Here is a 16,826-nt window from a genome sequence, read left to right on the forward strand (position 1 = left end):
AGTTAAGCAGCTTTTATTGGGGATTACTGGCTAGCTGCATGTGGGACAATGGGAAGTGGAGTTTAGGGGGCCTCCACTTTGACTCTTGCCTGGGCCATAACTTCACCAGACCTTTAGCAAGCCAGTCCCTCTTGACCTCAGCCCAGAGGGACTTAATATCCCTTTAGTAATGTTGGTGCCCATCCTTACACCCTCACATGGGCCACCCTTTGTTTTAACTTTTGCTCCAGCCACACATGATCTAGCAAGGAGTTGCCAAACCACGTGAGGAATCTGTACCTCACAGCAGCTTTCCCTGCATGTGACTCAGATTGCATGTGTGGCATCCGGAACTGATGTTTAAGGTAGCAGTAGGTGCTCCTTCAGTGAACTATCTTGATGCTTGTAACTGAAAACAAGAGCATAAGAAGAGCCTACTGGATGAGGCCAGTGGCCCATCTTGCCCAGCATCCTGTTTTCACAATGACCAACCAGATGCCTGTGGGAAAGCTGCGAGCAGGATCCAAGCACAAGAGCCCTCTCCCCTCCTGTGGTTTCCAGCAGCAACTGGTACTCAGAAGCATTGCAGTTGTTCATGGAATATCTTCAGGTCACAGCCATTTGCAGTGGGTGGGTGAGGGCAGAGGGAGACTTCAGAGGGTTGGCACTGGGTGTGCCTTATAAACCAGTGGTGTCCCGATACACCTGCAATGCACAATGCAAGCCACCTGGAGGGCCATTTAATGGTTATTTAAGAAAGGTAATATTCTCATTCTATGAACCTCTCTTTGACAAGGTGCCCCATGATATTCTTGTAAAGAAGCTGGTAAAATGCGGTCTTGACTCTGCTACCACTCAGTGGATTTGTAACTGGCTGACTGACCGAACCCAAAGGGTGCTCATCAATGGTTCCTCTTCATCCTGGAGAAGAGTGACTAGTGGGGTGCCACAGGGTTCTGTCTTGGGCCCGGTCTTATTCAACATCTTTATCAACGACTTGGATGATGGACTCAAGGGCATCCTGATCAAATTTGCAGATGACACCAAACTGGGAGGGGTGGCTAACACCCCAGAGGACAGGATCACACTTCAAAACGACCTTGACAGATTAGAAAACTGGGCCAAAACAAACAAGATGTATTTTAACAGGGAGAAATGTAAAGTATTGCACTTGGGCAAAAAAAATGAGAGGCACAAATACAAGATGGGGGACACCTGGCTTGAGAGCAGTACATGTGAAAAGGATCTAGGAGTCTTGGTTGACCACAAACTTGACATGAGCCAACAGTGTGACGCGGCAGCTAAAAAAGCCAATGCAATTCTGGGCTGCATCAATAGGAGTATAGCATCTAGATCAAGGGAAGTAATAGTTCCACTGTATTCTGCTCTGGTCAGACCTCACCTGGAGTACTGTGTCCAGTTCTGGGCACCACAGTTCAAGAAGGACACTGACAAACTGGAACGTGTCCAGAGGAGGGCAACCAAAATGGTCAAAGGCCTGGAAACGATGCCTTATGAGGAACGGTTAAGGGAGCTGGGCATGTTTAGCCTGGAGAAGAGGAGGTTAAGGGGTGATATGATAGCCATGTTCAAATATATAAAAGGATGTCACATAGAGGAGGGAGAAAGGTTGTTTTCTGCTGCTCCAGAGAAGCGGGCACGGAGCAATGGATCCAAACTACAAGGAAGAAGATTCCACCTAAACATTAGGAAGAACTTCCTGACAGTAAGAGCTGTTTGACTGTGGAATTTGCTGCCAAGGAGTGTGGTGGAGTCTCCTACTTTGGAGGTCTTTAAGCAGAGGCTTGACAACCATATGTCAGGAGTGCTCTGATGGTGTTTCCTGCTTGGCAGGGGGTTGGACTCGATGGCCCTTGTGGTCTCTATGATTCCAACTCTATGATTCTTTCCAACTCTCCAACTCTATGATTCTATGATTCTTTCCCCTACAGGGACTGGAGAAGAGTGGGATTTGGTCTTTGTTTAGAAATTGGGTGGCAGGGTCTCTAGGCATCCTGCCCCTTCCCCCAACTGTCCTGCAGTTAATGCTGACCTTTGCTTTTGCGTAATTTTTAGATTTCCAACCTGATTTCTTTAAAACCAGGTGACTATTGCTAGTCAAACAAACAAAAAGAACAAACTCCAAAAGCTTCCATCAACAGGTAACTCCCAACATGGGACCATGCCTTTTTATCTGTCCCTTGGAAACGCCCCCCCCCCCATTAGTCCTCCTTGGTATACCCTCCTTGAATGTTTTTGCCTGGTCACTGTCCACCTCCCAACTCTTCTGGGCTTAGTCTGACTTGTACTTGTGTTTTAAAACATGTAAGAAAGAGAGAGAGAAACAACCGCAAACAACTAGAAATGCTTTGTAATGCTGGAAGGCACAGGCTAAGAACTACATCTTGCAAAGCACCCAGGTCCGTCTCTCGAGTCCAGGCATCTCTTGCCTACAGTTCTCCCCTAGCATTGCAAAGGATGCTTCTGTGCTGGTGCCATTCTTCAGACTTTGGTTATTTGACTTTTGATTTCTGGGGACAGAGCCTCTTCTGCGACTCTTTTTGGTAAAACTGGAGGAACCCCCCTCTATTTTTTCCGTAACTGGCTCCTGCAATGGTGGGGAGACGTTCTTGCTGCGGCCACGGGGCACCCCTGTTAATACTAGTGGGTTTGATCCCTTTGCCCAGTCGGGACTGAAAAATGGGGCTGCACTTTCAAGCACAGATGCCCAGCTTCTGCCAGCTGTATCTGGGAACTGTGTTGTGCCTTCCTTGCTCTGTCCCCCCAAGATGGGGGCACTGCCCATATAGTGACAGAGATGGGAGAGGGGACCAGTCCAGCATGGAGTCTTTCTCCAAGGGGCACAGAGGGGTGGATACATCCAGCAGGGTGGCTTTTCGGCCCCTTTTGCAGCAGACTAGTGCATTTCAGAGGAGGCCAGACTTACATCCTCCACAGCTGCTGATGCTCTTCTATGGGGCTGGTGAGGATGCGGCTCAGAATTCGTACTGGGAAACGAAGACTGTGATCTTGAAGATGTGTTTCCCCAGGAGGGTCTTCCGGGCAAACTCGCTCATCTCCAGCTCCACCTCCAGTGTCGTCGGCCCCACGGCTGGCCGGGTGAGCACCAGTTCCCCTGTGTGCTGGTCCAAGCGCTGCACAACCAGCTTCCCCTGGCTGTTGCCCCCTAAGATGCTGAAGCGCAGGCTGTCTCCCACAAAGCGGCTGGTGGACATCTTGAAGAGGACCCTGGGCACAGTGCGGTTGGACGGGAGAGGCAAGTAATGGAACGAGATGGAGTTGGCCGCCCTCCGACAGGCGTTGTTCTCCATGGGACAAGGGCTGCGCTCGCACTGCCTAGGAGAGGACATAGAAGAGGCACTCAGGCAGGGCCAGTTGGAGACATTTTGCCCCATCAAAGCAAACCTGGATGGGGCCCCTAACATTCCCTATACCCAGAAACAGCTTTATTGCACAGAGCCAGACCTTTGATTCATCTAGCCTGGTACTGTGTCCTGAGCCTGGTGGCAGCCCATCCTGACCTGCTCCGCTACAGGAGATGCTGAGGACTAAACCTGGGACTTTCTGCGTGCAAAGTCATGGCCTGACCCACTGAGCTACTGGGATGAGTGGACCAAACATTAGGAATATCTTTGATGCAAGAGCTGTTGACAGTGGAATGGACTACTGTGGGAAATGGTGGACTTTCTTTCATAGGAGGTTTATAAGCAGAGGTTGGATGGCCATCTGTCAGGGATTCTTCAGCTGTGATCCCTGCATTGCAGGGGGTTGGACTAGATGGCCCCTAGGTGCTCCCAACTCTACAATCCTATCTTTAATGGATGCCAGTCTAAATAACAAATTGGGGGGCTTGCACCCAGTGAGATAGAAATAGCCAAGTCCTGCTGGCTTTGTGGAGCCTCTGATTGGCTTAATAAGTGGTTCTGTAAATAGAAAATAGGAGGGGGCATTTTTAGACTCCTGCCCCCATCTGCTACACTGTGCCTCTGGAATATATTCCTCAGCCTTTCAAATGTGGCAATGAGGCTTGCTGGGGAGGAGGGAACTTCCAGCGGTGCCAGTGCAAGTCCCTCCCTCCTCCATAAGGCTCAATGCTGTGCAGGGGCTCGTAGAACTATAGAGTTGGAAGGGACCACGAGGGTCATCTAGTCCAACCCTGGGCAATTCAAGAATCCTTTGACCAGCATGGGGCTCAACCCCACAATTCTGCAATTAAGCGTCTCATGCTCTGCCGACTGAGCTATTCCAGACTCTTGGTTTTTGTTTGGCCAGGAGAGAGAGAGAGAGAAAGAAGGGAAGAAAGTGTTGGGAGATTGTTGGGAGACTGTATAAGAGCATAAGGCAAGCCTGCTGGACCAGCCCAATGGCCCCTGCTCTCAGGGGCCAACCACAGGGGCCCCAGCACAAAAACGCTCCTCCACCCCACATCAGGGCTTCCAGCAACTGGTATTCAGAAGCTTTATAGCCACCCTGGCTGATAGACTTATTCCCCCATTAATTTGTCTAACCCTCTCTTAAAGATGTCTAGGTTGGTGGCCATTGCTGTGGGAGTGAGTTCCACAGTTTAACTATGTGCGACACAACAATGTGTTCACATCAGCTGAAAACAGTCCCTGGTCAGTCGATTCCCACAGCATCTCAATCCATACGGCATGAAAAGTGGGATGGCCACCATCTCTGTTCTGGCTCAAGGGGGAGAAGAGCGAAGGGAAGCTCTAGGGGGCAATGGGGTGAAGGCTCTGGGAGGCTACGAGGTGCTTCTGCCCAGGGAGTGGAGCAGTTGCTGGCAAAGGCTGCTGCTTCCATCCTGAGTGAACTCTAGCGCTTGTACTTACATGGCTGAAGTCTTGACGTAGCTGATATTGAGTTGGGCCTTGGGGCATTCGGGCCGCACACAGCGGAAGCCCCCAAAGATGTTGATGCATGTCTGTCCCTGGCTGCAGTTGTGTTGGTTCTCTGCGCACTCGTCCACATCTTGCAAACACAACAGGGAGAGTTTGTTTGATGCCATGCCCTCCTTCAGCCTCCTAGAACACACAGCTCAGGGCGGTTCCTCTCCCGGCTGACCCGCAATTATTCTCTCTCACCCCACCCCGCGCAAAGGCACTCACCGTTGCATGAATTGGTGTCACCCTGGAGCTGGTAGCCATGGGGACAAGTACACCGATAGGCTCCGGGCAGGTTCACACATTTATGGAGGCAGATGCGGGTGTGGCGGCTGGTCTGGAAGAGCTTGCACTCATCGATATCTGGAGGGGGGCAGCAAGAAGTCTGCTGAGTGACCCTCCAAGGGCAGAGCAAAAAGGGACTTCCAGCCCCTGCTCAGCACTTCTGGAGATCAATGCCCAGGTGATGGCAAACTCACCAAGCAAGGAAGGGCTACAACCAATGATGACTTGGGGGGGGGGCAGTTTGGCTGAGAGGCAGCCTGTAGACAGGCACCTGGAGTTCTTTGCTTCAAGGATCAGACCCCATGAGCACAAATTGCCCCTCTGCACACCAGCACAAGCTGCAATGTGGGGTGTCCACTGAGGTCCACTGAACTGGAGAAAATACACTCTATTGGGGCAGAGCTAAACTGAGGCATGATCTTGTGACCTTTGCTTCCTGGGAATCTGATACAGTGCTTGGAACCTAAGCAGAGCCCTGAAGCTGGATCAGACCAAAGGTCTGCTAGGCCAGCAACCTGCATCCACAGTGGCCAGCTAGATGCTTTCAGGAAGCCCATCAGCAAGGCTTGGAGGCTATTAGCCCCCTCCTTTTCTGCTCTCCTGCCACAAACATTATTTGCTTCCCATCAGGGGAGGCTAATAAGGGTCTGATTGCATTACCGGAAGATGACAGCCCCCTCCACCCCATTTTAAAGCCAAGTCTTTGGCCTATGCTCTATAGATATAGTAAGGGAAAGTGTTCAGGCAATAAAAAGCTACAAAATAACTTGGCCACAGCTGCCCTTGCCCAAAGTACTGCCTGCTGGTCATAACAATGGGCATTTTGGTAATGCGGAGTAATTGGGCTAGTGCCTGAATCATGAGGATGGTGCAATCCAGGCAGAAAACTCCCAAGGTGGGAATGCAAAAGGTAAAAAAGGAGCCCCCACTGGATCAGACTGAGGGGCTCCATCTTGTTCTGCCTTCCCCCCAAGCTGCTGCCCTCCAGAAGCTTTGGACTTCAGTTCCCATCAACCCAGCCCAGCAAACATCTGGAGGGCATCAGGCTGGGGAAGAGATGCTCTAGTTCAAACTGAGATCCATTTAGAGCAGCACCCTGATCTAGACCAGCCTATAGCTCACTGGCAGAGCATCTGGCTTCCCAGGTTCAATTTCCAGCAGCGTCTCCAGGCAGCGTTGGACAGACTCCTTGCCTGAAATCTTGGAGAGCAGCGGCTAGTCACTGAGCTAGATGGACCAAGGGTTTAACTCGGTATAAGGCTTCCTATGTTCCCTGAGATAGTCTCCAGGAAGACCACAAGGAGCCAGGCATGCAGGCAACAGGTGGGTTTGTCCCCAGTGCTATGTGGCATTCAGCCCAGGACAGATATATGTACAAAAGATTCCCCGAAGGAAGAAAGTCTGAAGATCCCTGCCTTGCGTGTGGGAAGATGGCAAGGGGAGGAAATCCCTCTGTTTCTGGGAAGCAGAAGACACCAGCTCTGTTGACCTGCCAAGCCCACTTCCCCCTTACCTTGGCAGAGGCCTCCTGCCTGCATCTGGAAGCCAGGGTCGCAACTGCACTGGCGTGAGCCCAGGTAATTCTCAGCACAACGGGGTTGTCGGTTAAAGGACGAGTTGCTGAGTGTCGCCCAATCTGTGGTTGAGAGGCAGCTGTCAGTTCTTTGCACCAATGCCCAATAGAGTAAAGGAGCAGGGGACGGAGACCCCCGGCCGAGTCACACAGCACAGGCCTCTTATGAACCCCGCGTGCTCAGCCTAACCAAGCTGAAGTGGAAATATCTCCAGGCACCCACCTCTCCTTTTCCCACTCCCCAGGGTCTTTTCCGTCATGAGGACAGGGGTACCGCAGCCCCCTGCTACTTACAGGAGTACAGTGGGGCTTGGCAGGTGCTGCCTGACCAACCACTGGGGCACAAGCAGCTATAGCGGTGGATGCCATCCACACAGGTCCCGCCATTGGCACAGGGGTTGCTGGCGCACTCGTTGATGCCTGAGTTGAGGGAAGGGGGAAACTGAATTACACTCAAACAGCCGTCATTTTGGACCAGCAGAGGGGAAATGGAGAACCTCTGAGCCCATGCTGCTCATCAGAATTGGTTTTCAGTACAGTGGTACCTCGGGTTAAGTACTTAATTCGTTCCGGAGGTCCATTCTTAACCTGAAACTGTTCTTAACCTGAAGCACCACTTTAGCTAATGGTGCCGTGCCGCTGGAGCACGATTTCTGTTCTCATCCTGAAGCAAAGTTCTTAACCTGAGGTACTATTTCTGGGTTAGCGGAGTATGTAACCTGAAGCCTCTGTAACCTGAAGCCTCTGTAACCCGAGGTACCACTGTACAAGAATGGAGCAGAGCTCACAGTCTTTCCATGTAAACGTCAATTCCTTGTTAGTTCCTTCACTTGGGAAGCCATGTTATGGTTACAACAAAATTGCAGGCCCAATTGGGAAAATTGGGCAGAGATCGACCTGTAGGTCTATCAGCAGGAGTGGGGGCTGTTAGGAGGTGCCCCCCCCATTTTTATGATACCTGGCAATCTCAAGCTATTCCTTCTACCAGCCAGACACACTCACCTTTGCAGACAGGCTGCTGTCCGCTCCACTTGTGGTTCTCCTGACACACCCGTGTCTCAGCACCCACCAGGAGGAAACCAGCATCACAGACAAAATGTACCTCGTGACCCACGGACGTCCTCTTTCCCAGCCTCCGGCCGTTCAAGGGTGCTGGCAGGGGGGTGCAGCTCTCTGTTGGGGGATCAGAAAAGATGGGAGAGTGAGTGTCCCCATGGCTCCTTTCCCCAGGCTCTTTTCCTATCCTAGCCTATGGTTGTTGCTTTCTTGTATACATTAAGTAGCAAAATGCCACTTAAATGAAATAGTGTTATAGCCAAGGCTGGGGCTCTCATAGGCAAACTAGGCAGCTGCCCAGGGCACAGACCTCAGAGGAGCTCAGTACTGACCTCTGAGGTTCACAGTTTTATACAGATCTGTTTTTATTATATCTTATACATTTCTGATACTATTTTGCTTTTACTTTATATTGTGAAGAGTTTTATTGTTTCTGAAGTAAGTCATACATTAGAATTGTTTTTCATGTAGATATGAAATAGACCACAGTTGACTGGAGGTCACACATAAAGTGAAAAGTGAGATTTTGATGTGCCTGAAATTGAAACTTTTAAGAGACTTAACATCACAATTCACAATAAATTCCAACTTTAGTATTGGAAAAAGATAATCAAAGATGGTTGCATTACTTATTCTTTCAATTAAAAATAAATTCAGCATAAATTGACAGCAGATAAATTGTGCTTTTCAATTTTTTCTACAAGACATCTGTTTTTGAAAACTGAAATTGGCATGGGGTGTGTGTGTTGTGTGCAAGTGATTAGCTTTGCCTAGGGTGCAAAATAGTCTGGCATCAGCACTGGGTGTAGCATTACAACATTATCTTTATATGTTTTTAGCTTTTTGCTTTTTATCTGGGTTGCTTTACTTTGTGTAAGCTGAGTCCCAGTCTGGTCCAGGATGGGATATAAATAAATATAAAAATAATAGTAATAGATGAGTTTTTAAAAACCCTGAGTTGTATGCAACTTAATAATAATCATAATTTTGAAATTTATATCCTGCCCATCCTGCTGGGTTTCCCCAGCCACTCTGGGCCTCTTATAACATATAAAAAATCCTTTTTATACTGCCGCTATATCTGAATTGTCTCTGTTATACCCAATTGCAATTCAATGTATTCCTGTTGTGTTTTATGATTTTCCTGATATTGTAAGTGACTGGTCTGTGACCATAATAATAAAATTCATTCATAAAAACACAACAAAGCATCAACTTGATTCTACTTACAGTGCACCCACTGAAAATAATGAACCCAAATTAATCATGTCTATTAAATTCAATGGGTCTACTATGAGTAGAGCTCCCACTGGAAACAATTCCCCCTTTCCAGTCCCCATTTTTAAAGAGGTGATCGGATGCAGTGAAAAGCCATCCCCTAGACATTTACAAAACAAAACAGCCTCAGGGTTTCCCTGTGTCCTGCACACATCATGTGCACACACATACACCTTTCTGCTTCTGCAGCCTGTGCTTCTCTCTCCTTTTACCATTGTGCTTGGCTGCCTGCTGGTGGAGACTGCCTTGCAAAACGGCCAGCTGCTTCTTGAAGTTGCGCAGGCTCTGCAGCTGGGCAGCCTCATGCGAAGACAGCAGCTTCTGCATCTGCCGGATGGCACTGGAAACTTGCTGGTCACTTAGGCAGCCCTGCAGGGGGTGGGGGGGAGAGGAGGAACAAAGCAGCTTTGGCAGGGAAGTGGAAGGAACAGCCCACAGGTATCACCCACAAAGGCTCATGGCAAATTGTAACTGATGCTGCTTGCACACCCACAAACACCCACCCCCCACCGCTGCAGAGGCTCCATCCCTTGTCCATTTTGGCTGCCCTTTTCTGAACCCTTTTCACCTCCACAATATCCTTTTGGAGGTGAGTACAGAATGTTTAGATCAGTGGTGGCCAAACTTGCCCCTCCAGCTGTTTTGGGACTACAATTCCCATCATCCCTGACCACTGGTCCTGTTAGCTAGGGATGATGGGAGTTGTAGCCCAAAAACAGCTGGAGGGTCAATTTTGGCCACCACAGGTCTAGATGGTGCCTTCAGGCCCACAACCCACACTATAGGCAAGATCAGGCCTCTGCATCCAAGGCATGCAATCTGGCCCAGAAAAAACACTTCTATGACATTCTTGTTCTAAGTCCCCACACTGCCCATTGCTGAAGTTTCATACACCAGCCTGTCTAAGTTGAGGGTGTTGAGAAAATATTCTGCTTACAACCTTTAGCCATGCTGGATGGGGGCGATGGGAATTAGAGCCCAAAACATCTGGTGGGCACCAGGCTGGGAAATCAGGGAGGGATTCCATCCATCCATCCATCCATCCATCCATCCATCCATCCACCCACCCACCCACCCACCCATCCATCCATCCCATTTATATCCCACCTTTCCTCCAGGAAGCTTGAGGTGGTCTACATACTTCTCTTTCCCATTTTGTCATCACAACAACAAGTGGTTGCTTGGCTTGACAAGAGCTTTAGCTCTGAACTCCACTCTTTCGTCTATCAGGGTCCACTCCTATGGACCAAGCACATCTGGGCTCTGCACCCAAACCTACAGGCAACATCGCCTGCCTCCTACTGGTTCCACACCACCAGCCCTCCCAGGTTCAGGATTCAGCATCATTTATCTTACCTGGGAGTTGCTATGAGGCAACTGTAGGATACCCAGGGCCACCACAGCCATTATCTGGGGCAGCATCTTCTTTCCAGCGTTGGAGCAGGTTCAGCAGTTAGGAAAAGGACAGTGGATTCTCTGAAAAGCTTCCTCAGCTATCCTTGGTCAGCAAAAAGAAGGAAGGGGAGTCTGTGAGAGGGCAGCTCGTGTTCCACCTGCATAAGTCAGGCCTTCCAGGTGTCTTTCCAAGGAAGGAGGTGAGAGGTATTCTCAGAGCAATATTCCCGTTCAATATTCCCGTTCCCAAATATTCCCGTTCCCAAACTGTGAGCCACCCTGTTCCACTCCACAAAGACATTCTGGCAGCAGTGCAAACAGAGCTTGCCAACTGACCAAGATTTAAGAGCCTGGCCTGCTCCTGTACCTTAATTAGCACAGAAAAAAAGCACAGTCACCTGCTGCTATCTAAAAACTATCACCAACAGCAGTCATTCCATCAGGCTGCAGAGCGAAGGGAGAAGAGTAAAGCACAGCTACTTTGTCAGCTCTGCTGAGAGACTTTCCTTGACTCAGTGGCGTAGCGTGGGTTGTCAGCACCCGGGGCAAGGCAAGTAATTTGCGCCCCCTAACCCGTGGATTTGCGCCCCCTAACCCTAACCCCCAGATGTTGCGCCCGGTGAGGCCGCCCCCCCTGCACCCCCACGCTACGCCACTGCCTTGACTGTCAACAGATAGCAGCCATCCCATCAGGCGAGAAAGCCAAGGGAGAGAAGGGATGCAGGGCAACAGACATTTAAAAGACATGGCTTTCCCTGGAGAAACCTGGGAACTGTAGTCCGTCAAAGGTGCTTTAAATGCAAGGTGTGTATGCTCTTGGCTCTTTCCTTCATCTGTCTCCCCGCAGGAGCCCTTCCATCCGGCTTCAGCAGAGGGAGAGGCAGGAAGCAGGATACTCCATCGGCTCTAACATGAGACCAACTCTTTTGTCTCCTCTTCTGGTTGAACTGTTCCCATCTCAGCTGGTCCTTATCTGAATTCTCTAGCTTTAAGAATGGGTGCTTTGGTTTGCTCCCCGACCCCCCCACCCCCAATCCATTTTGTTTCTTGTGTCTCTGAGACGGTAAGCCGAAGGACAGGGGCTCTTTTGTTTGGTTTGCCTTGATCTTACATAAGCTGTGCTGGGAACCCTTTTCTTGTCCCCCTTCTCGCTGAAGAGAGGGGCAAGAAAACACTTTGAACGAAACAAGGAAGATCAAACACAGTGGCGTAGCGTGGGTTGTCAGCACCCGGGGCAAGGCGCCCCCTAACCCGTGGATTTGCGCCCCCTAACCCTAACCCCCAGATGTTGCGCCCAGTGCGGCCGGCCGCCCCCGCCCCCCCCCACGCTACGCCACTGATCAAACATCCTTAAAGGTAGCAACCCTAGAGCGGAAAGCCATTGACTCGGCCCCACCAGCACCCTGAGGAAGTGGATGGTGAGAAGGTGCTTTGTCCACAGGCTTAGCCATCCTGGTGCCCTGCAGACGTTTCAGACTGTAACTCCCTTCAGCCCCAGCATCATAGGGCCATGTCAGTCGACACCTCTGGAGGGCACCCGGTTGGGGAAGGCTGCTCTGCTAGAATCCTTGCGATTTAACCCCTTCAGGGTTACAGTTTCCAGACTTCCTTGAGGGGACAGAATAACTCCTGAATCTCTTTTCAAGCCTGCAACGTGCACAAGAGTCTGGCTAGGCACTAGGAAACTGCTTTGCACTGAGGCAGACCTACGGTCCGCCTAACTCAGTATTGCCAACACTGACCGGCAGCAGCTCTTCAGACAGAGGACATTCCCAGCCCACGGATAGAACCCGGGACCTTCTGCTCCACCCCTTGGCTACAATTCTAACGCCAAAGCGCATCCGGGACGCCCATGCCTTCTACCAAGTGAGGCAACTGGTCCACCTAGCAGCTCAGCATTGCCTACACTGACCGGCAGCGGTATCCCTAGCTTTCCCTGGAGACGATGCCGCTGGACCCGGGACGTTCTGCGTGCAAAGCAGATGTCCCGCCACTGCGCCCCAGCCTTTCTCCAAGCTGAAGGGCAGGGAGGAAGGCGCTTCTCCCCACCCCCACTTTAGGGAGTCTGGGAGTTTCGCGCCGAGCCGCTTTGCTGGCACAGACGCGCGCCCCTCGCCAGACCCTCTGGGCGCCCGGAGTCCCGCGAAAAGCAGTAGCCGAGCCAGCCCGCTTCGGGGGGGGGGGAGGCGGGGAGGCCGCTGCCGCCTTTGCTTGCAGTGCGTGGGACCAGGCAGACCCTCCCCAGGAACCGAGACCCCCATCCCCTCCCCTTCCAAGCCTGCCTCCCCACGAGTCTCTCTCCCTAAAGGCACCTCGAGGAAAAGTTGCGCCGACCTGCGGGGCGGCTTCCCTGGAAGGCGCGGCCGTCGCAGCAGCAACAGCAGATGGAGCCTCACCGGGTGCGCGCAGGAGAGCAAGCCCCTCGGCAGCCTTGCAGACTGGGAGCGGGTCGCTCTTGCCCGCCCTGGCCGAGGCGGGGCGAGAGGTTGGCCTCGCTGGCACCAGCTCAACGGGCACGCCAGAGGCCCCGCGCGGCCCGGATTGGGCGGCGGCGGCAGAGGGCTGGCGAGGGGAGCCCGGGCGGGTCAGCCGCGTGCCCAGAAGATGCCCGCGGCCGCCTCCCCTTCCCCCTCGGCGGGAGAAAGCGGCAGGAGTGCCAACTTGGCCCCGCGACTGTGGGTGCTCGGGGCCGTGGGTGCCATGCAGCGTGCATGGTCCTGGCACCGAAATTCATGGGGAATTTTGTGGTGCTCGGGCACCCAGGGCCCCAGGGAGTTGGCACCTATGGGAAATGGATTGAGTGGGTGACCTCAGCTGGGGCGCTCCTTTCTTTCCCAGAGCATCTAGGTCAGGGGTCAGCAAACTTTTCCAGCAGGGGGCCTGTCCACTGTCCCTCAGACCAGGGGGCCAGACTATATTTTGAAAAATAAAATAAAAATGAACGAATCCCTATGCCCCGCAAATAACCCAGAGATACATTTTAAATAAAAGCACACATTCTACTCATGTAAAAACACGCTGAACTGGGACACACCGGTGCAAGCTGGGGATGGGGAAGGAGATGTTGGTGTAGGAAGTACTCACGGGGTGACAGAAGAGGACTAGGGGCTGGGGGTCAGTGCATAGGAGCCAGAGCAGAAGGACGCAACCCCAGAGCCAGAGGGGCCCCTGTCTCCAAGAACACACCAGGCATTGAGGAGTAGGGAACACTCCAGGAGGCTGAGTCAGGCAAGAGCCCACAGCCCTGCTCACTGGGCCAGGTGGGGCTTACTAGCTCTGGAAGCAGGTGTGTGATTCCTTAGTTGGAGCAGGCTCAGGACAGGTGAGGATCACCTGCCTCATCAAGCCCAGATGCTGCAATCAGCATGGAAAGTATTAAAGGGCAGCAGAGCTGAGGGGATGTGTCTGCTCAACTGCCCATGTCGAGGGACCTCAGCTTGGATGCAGCAGGATCTCGGCAGGACTGTGCTTCAATTTTGGACCTTGGACAGTGGAGTGACCCTGGACTGGGAACTTGGCATACTGACTTGCTGCCAGGTGGTCCAGGGGTCCAGAACAGCATTCCACAAATGGGGAGCCACCACTGAAAAGGCCTGGTCTTGTGCTGCCACTCTCCACACCTCCTTTGGAGAAGGGCTTCAGACAATAAACACAGGGCCTGGTTTGGTTCATGTGGGGAGAGGTGGCACTGGGGTCCTGAGCCACATAAGGCTTTTAGGGCAAAGATGGCACTTTGAATTGGGCACAGAAACTAAGCTGAGGCTCTTGTGTAGAAATAAAAAGTGGTACCCAGGGCTGTTTCTCCAGGAACATCATCTGATAAAGGCTCTCTGACAACTAGGTGAAAAGTCTGTGCACGAGGCAATTTTGAAGCAAACTCAGATGCTCTCGATCTGCTGGGGCTTTGGACAGGGATCAAGCGTGAAACCTCAAGGAGCCCCTGTGCTAATGTACCTTCCCCTGGGAAGTGCAGACAGCCAAGGCTTCCTGACAACCAGGATTTGCAGGAAAGCCTTTGAATGTGTTGGAGTTTGATAAATATGCTGCAGTGGTGAGTAGGAAGAAATAGTCTGGTAAAATTGTTGAAGGGATAAGAATGTCCCAGATTCAGTCCCCAGTGTCTTCATGCAGACACCTGGACAGAGTCGTACCTAGACTTCCTTGTTCCCTTGGCTGCATCTTATGATAAATATAATAATAATAATCCCCAGCAGCACCCTCAGGTAGGGCTAGGAGAGACCCCTGATACCCTGGAGAGCAGCTGCCAATTACTGTAGACAACTGCTAACTGCTTTCCTATGTTTTTTAGTTCTAAATGAACCTTTGCAGCCTTGGAGCATGGGTTGAGAAGCAAAAAAAAGATCAGCTTGGCTCAGATTTGCAACTGATTGAATCAGTGGAACATCCTGGAAAGCAAGGAAAGGGCCAGTAGGGGCTGGAGCAAGCCAGCTGCAAAAGCAAAGGAGCCCCATGGAATGCAGGCTGGTGCGAGGAAAGCGGAGCCTCTTTGCCCGCCCTTTCCGCCAGGCTGGGTCAGGAGAAACCACAGCTAGAAAGCGGCACTGTGTCCTCGGGAACAAGTTCCCAGAAATATACTCGGAAATTACAGGGGGCTGCAGTGCAAGTAGGGAGCTTCCAAGACCAGCAGGAAAGATCTATATCTGCTTGAGAGGTGGTTATGCCAGAAATGCATGCATACACACAGGCAGGTCTATATGCCGAAAGAGCAGAACCCAGCCTCTAAGATCTGTGATCAGATTGCCCCATCTAATCAAGCCATCGCTTTATCACTGTCAGTGGCCAGTACTGAATAAAAGAAACTTTGCACAAATATGTCAAATACCAAACGGAACAACAAAGAGAACCCTAGCAATCAAATTACTAGTGGCTGCATTGTGCTATAAAACTCCAGGCACAGAGAACAAAATTATAAGCTTGCTAAAATTAGTCCCAGAATGCTGAGCTATCCTGGAAGTCAGAGAATACCTTTTGGGCATGGCATTCTTTGAGAGTTTATCTCCTCTGCCACTTACACACCTAGAATCAGGCCCATGCAGAGCGGAGGACAGCTGGGTACACTTGTCCCTGGCTCCAGAGGGCCAAACTATGGGGGTGCGGGACACCAGCAGCCTGTTGGACTTGCGCTGTCATGCCAAGACTCCCGCCCTGGGCCCCAGACAAGCTCTGCAGGGGCTTGCTTAGAACTCAAGATGCAACAAAACCAAGGTGGGAACCGCAAGAAATGTGGGGTGCAGTTGGATTGTTTGCTGACACTCTGCATTAATGTGCATAAAGCGGGGAGGCAGGGGGCCTTCAGGCAAGCAGTTGTTCTGTTGGGGCAGCCCATTTCTGCAAAGATACAAGTATAAGGGTATATACAGTGGTACCTCGGGTTACAGACGCTTCAGTTTACAGACTCCGCTAACCCAGAAATAGTGCTTCAGGTTAAGAACTTTGCTTTAGGATGAGAACAGAAATCGTGCTCTGGCGACGCAGCAGCAGCAGGAGGCCTCATTAGCTAAAGTGGTGCTTCAGGTTAAGAACAGTTTCAGGTTAAGAACGGACCTCCGGAATGAATTAAGTACTTAACCCGAGGTACCACTGTACTTGTAGGTCCTATGTGGATTTGCTGTCTGGTCTTCACACTTTTTTGGGACACACACACACACACACACACACACACACACACACACACACACCTCTGCCCAAACCACATCACCCAACTATTGATATGGACAATGAAACTATGGATCCCAGGCATGAAAGGAATTGTCCTTCCTCTGCAACTGGCTACATTGGTGCCTTGATTCCTGAGGAAAACACTGTGAGGAAGTCATGCCAGGTTTATTCTGGGTCAGCTGTCATGGCCTGACCCAGACATTCCCACAATTTGGAATTTGGTAGGGGTCCTAAGAGGTCCCCAGCTCCCCACCATCACCACAAAATACCAATTTGCAAAGTTCCCTGAGGAGACAAAACAGGATGCTAAACAAGTTTTGCACCAATAATGCAGATAAACCCAGAGAGTTGTATCTGGTGTTGGTCATACTCGGAGTAAGCCCACCTTCAAATATATAAAGAGCTGTCACATGGAAGATGGAGCAGGCTTGTTTTCTCTTCCTCCAGAGGGGAGGACAAATTACAAGAAAGCCTTCAAATTACACAAAAGGAGATTCTGACTAAACATTAGGATGAACCTTCTGAGGGTAGCAGCCATTGGACAATGGAATGGACTCCCTTGGTGGACTGTCCTTCATTGGAGGTTTTAAAGTAGAAGTTGGATTGCCATCTGTCTGGGATTCTCTAGTCATGATTCCTGCATTTCTGGGGGTTGGACTAGATGACCCTTGGCT

At 51.1% G+C, this 16,826-nt stretch overlaps 1 protein-coding gene across 6 annotated transcripts; it reads right to left on the minus strand.

Annotated features, from left to right (window-relative positions):
• Positions 1-2,335: 2,335 nt before the first annotated feature.
• Positions 2,336-12,941, minus strand: LOC308590261 (fibulin-7-like). 6 transcript variants are annotated; one of them, XM_081200088.1, is made up of 9 exons: positions 12,808-12,941; positions 10,435-10,576; positions 9,291-9,447; positions 7,747-7,917; positions 7,039-7,164; positions 6,685-6,807; positions 5,112-5,249; positions 4,836-4,974; positions 2,336-3,336 (listed from the first exon to the last, which is right to left on the minus strand). In XM_081200088.1, exons 2-9 carry the CDS (start codon positions 10,498-10,500, stop codon positions 2,976-2,978), a joined length of 1,281 nt encoding a protein of 426 aa, XP_081056214.1. In that variant the 5' UTR covers positions 10,501-10,576; positions 12,808-12,941; the 3' UTR covers positions 2,336-2,975. The 6 variants fall into 6 exon arrangements, with proteins under 6 accessions (XP_081056214.1, XP_081056219.1, XP_081056218.1 ...); XM_081200093.1 differs by having other exon boundaries at positions 10,435-10,571; positions 12,870-12,908; XM_081200092.1 differs by having other exon boundaries at positions 12,786-12,904.
• Between the last annotated feature and the right edge of the window lie 3,885 nt (positions 12,942-16,826).

The sequence above is a fragment of the Podarcis bocagei genome (genome assembly GCF_964188305.1).
Source record: "Podarcis bocagei genome assembly, chromosome: 7".
Lineage (NCBI taxonomy): Eukaryota > Metazoa > Chordata > Lepidosauria > Squamata > Lacertidae > Podarcis > Podarcis bocagei.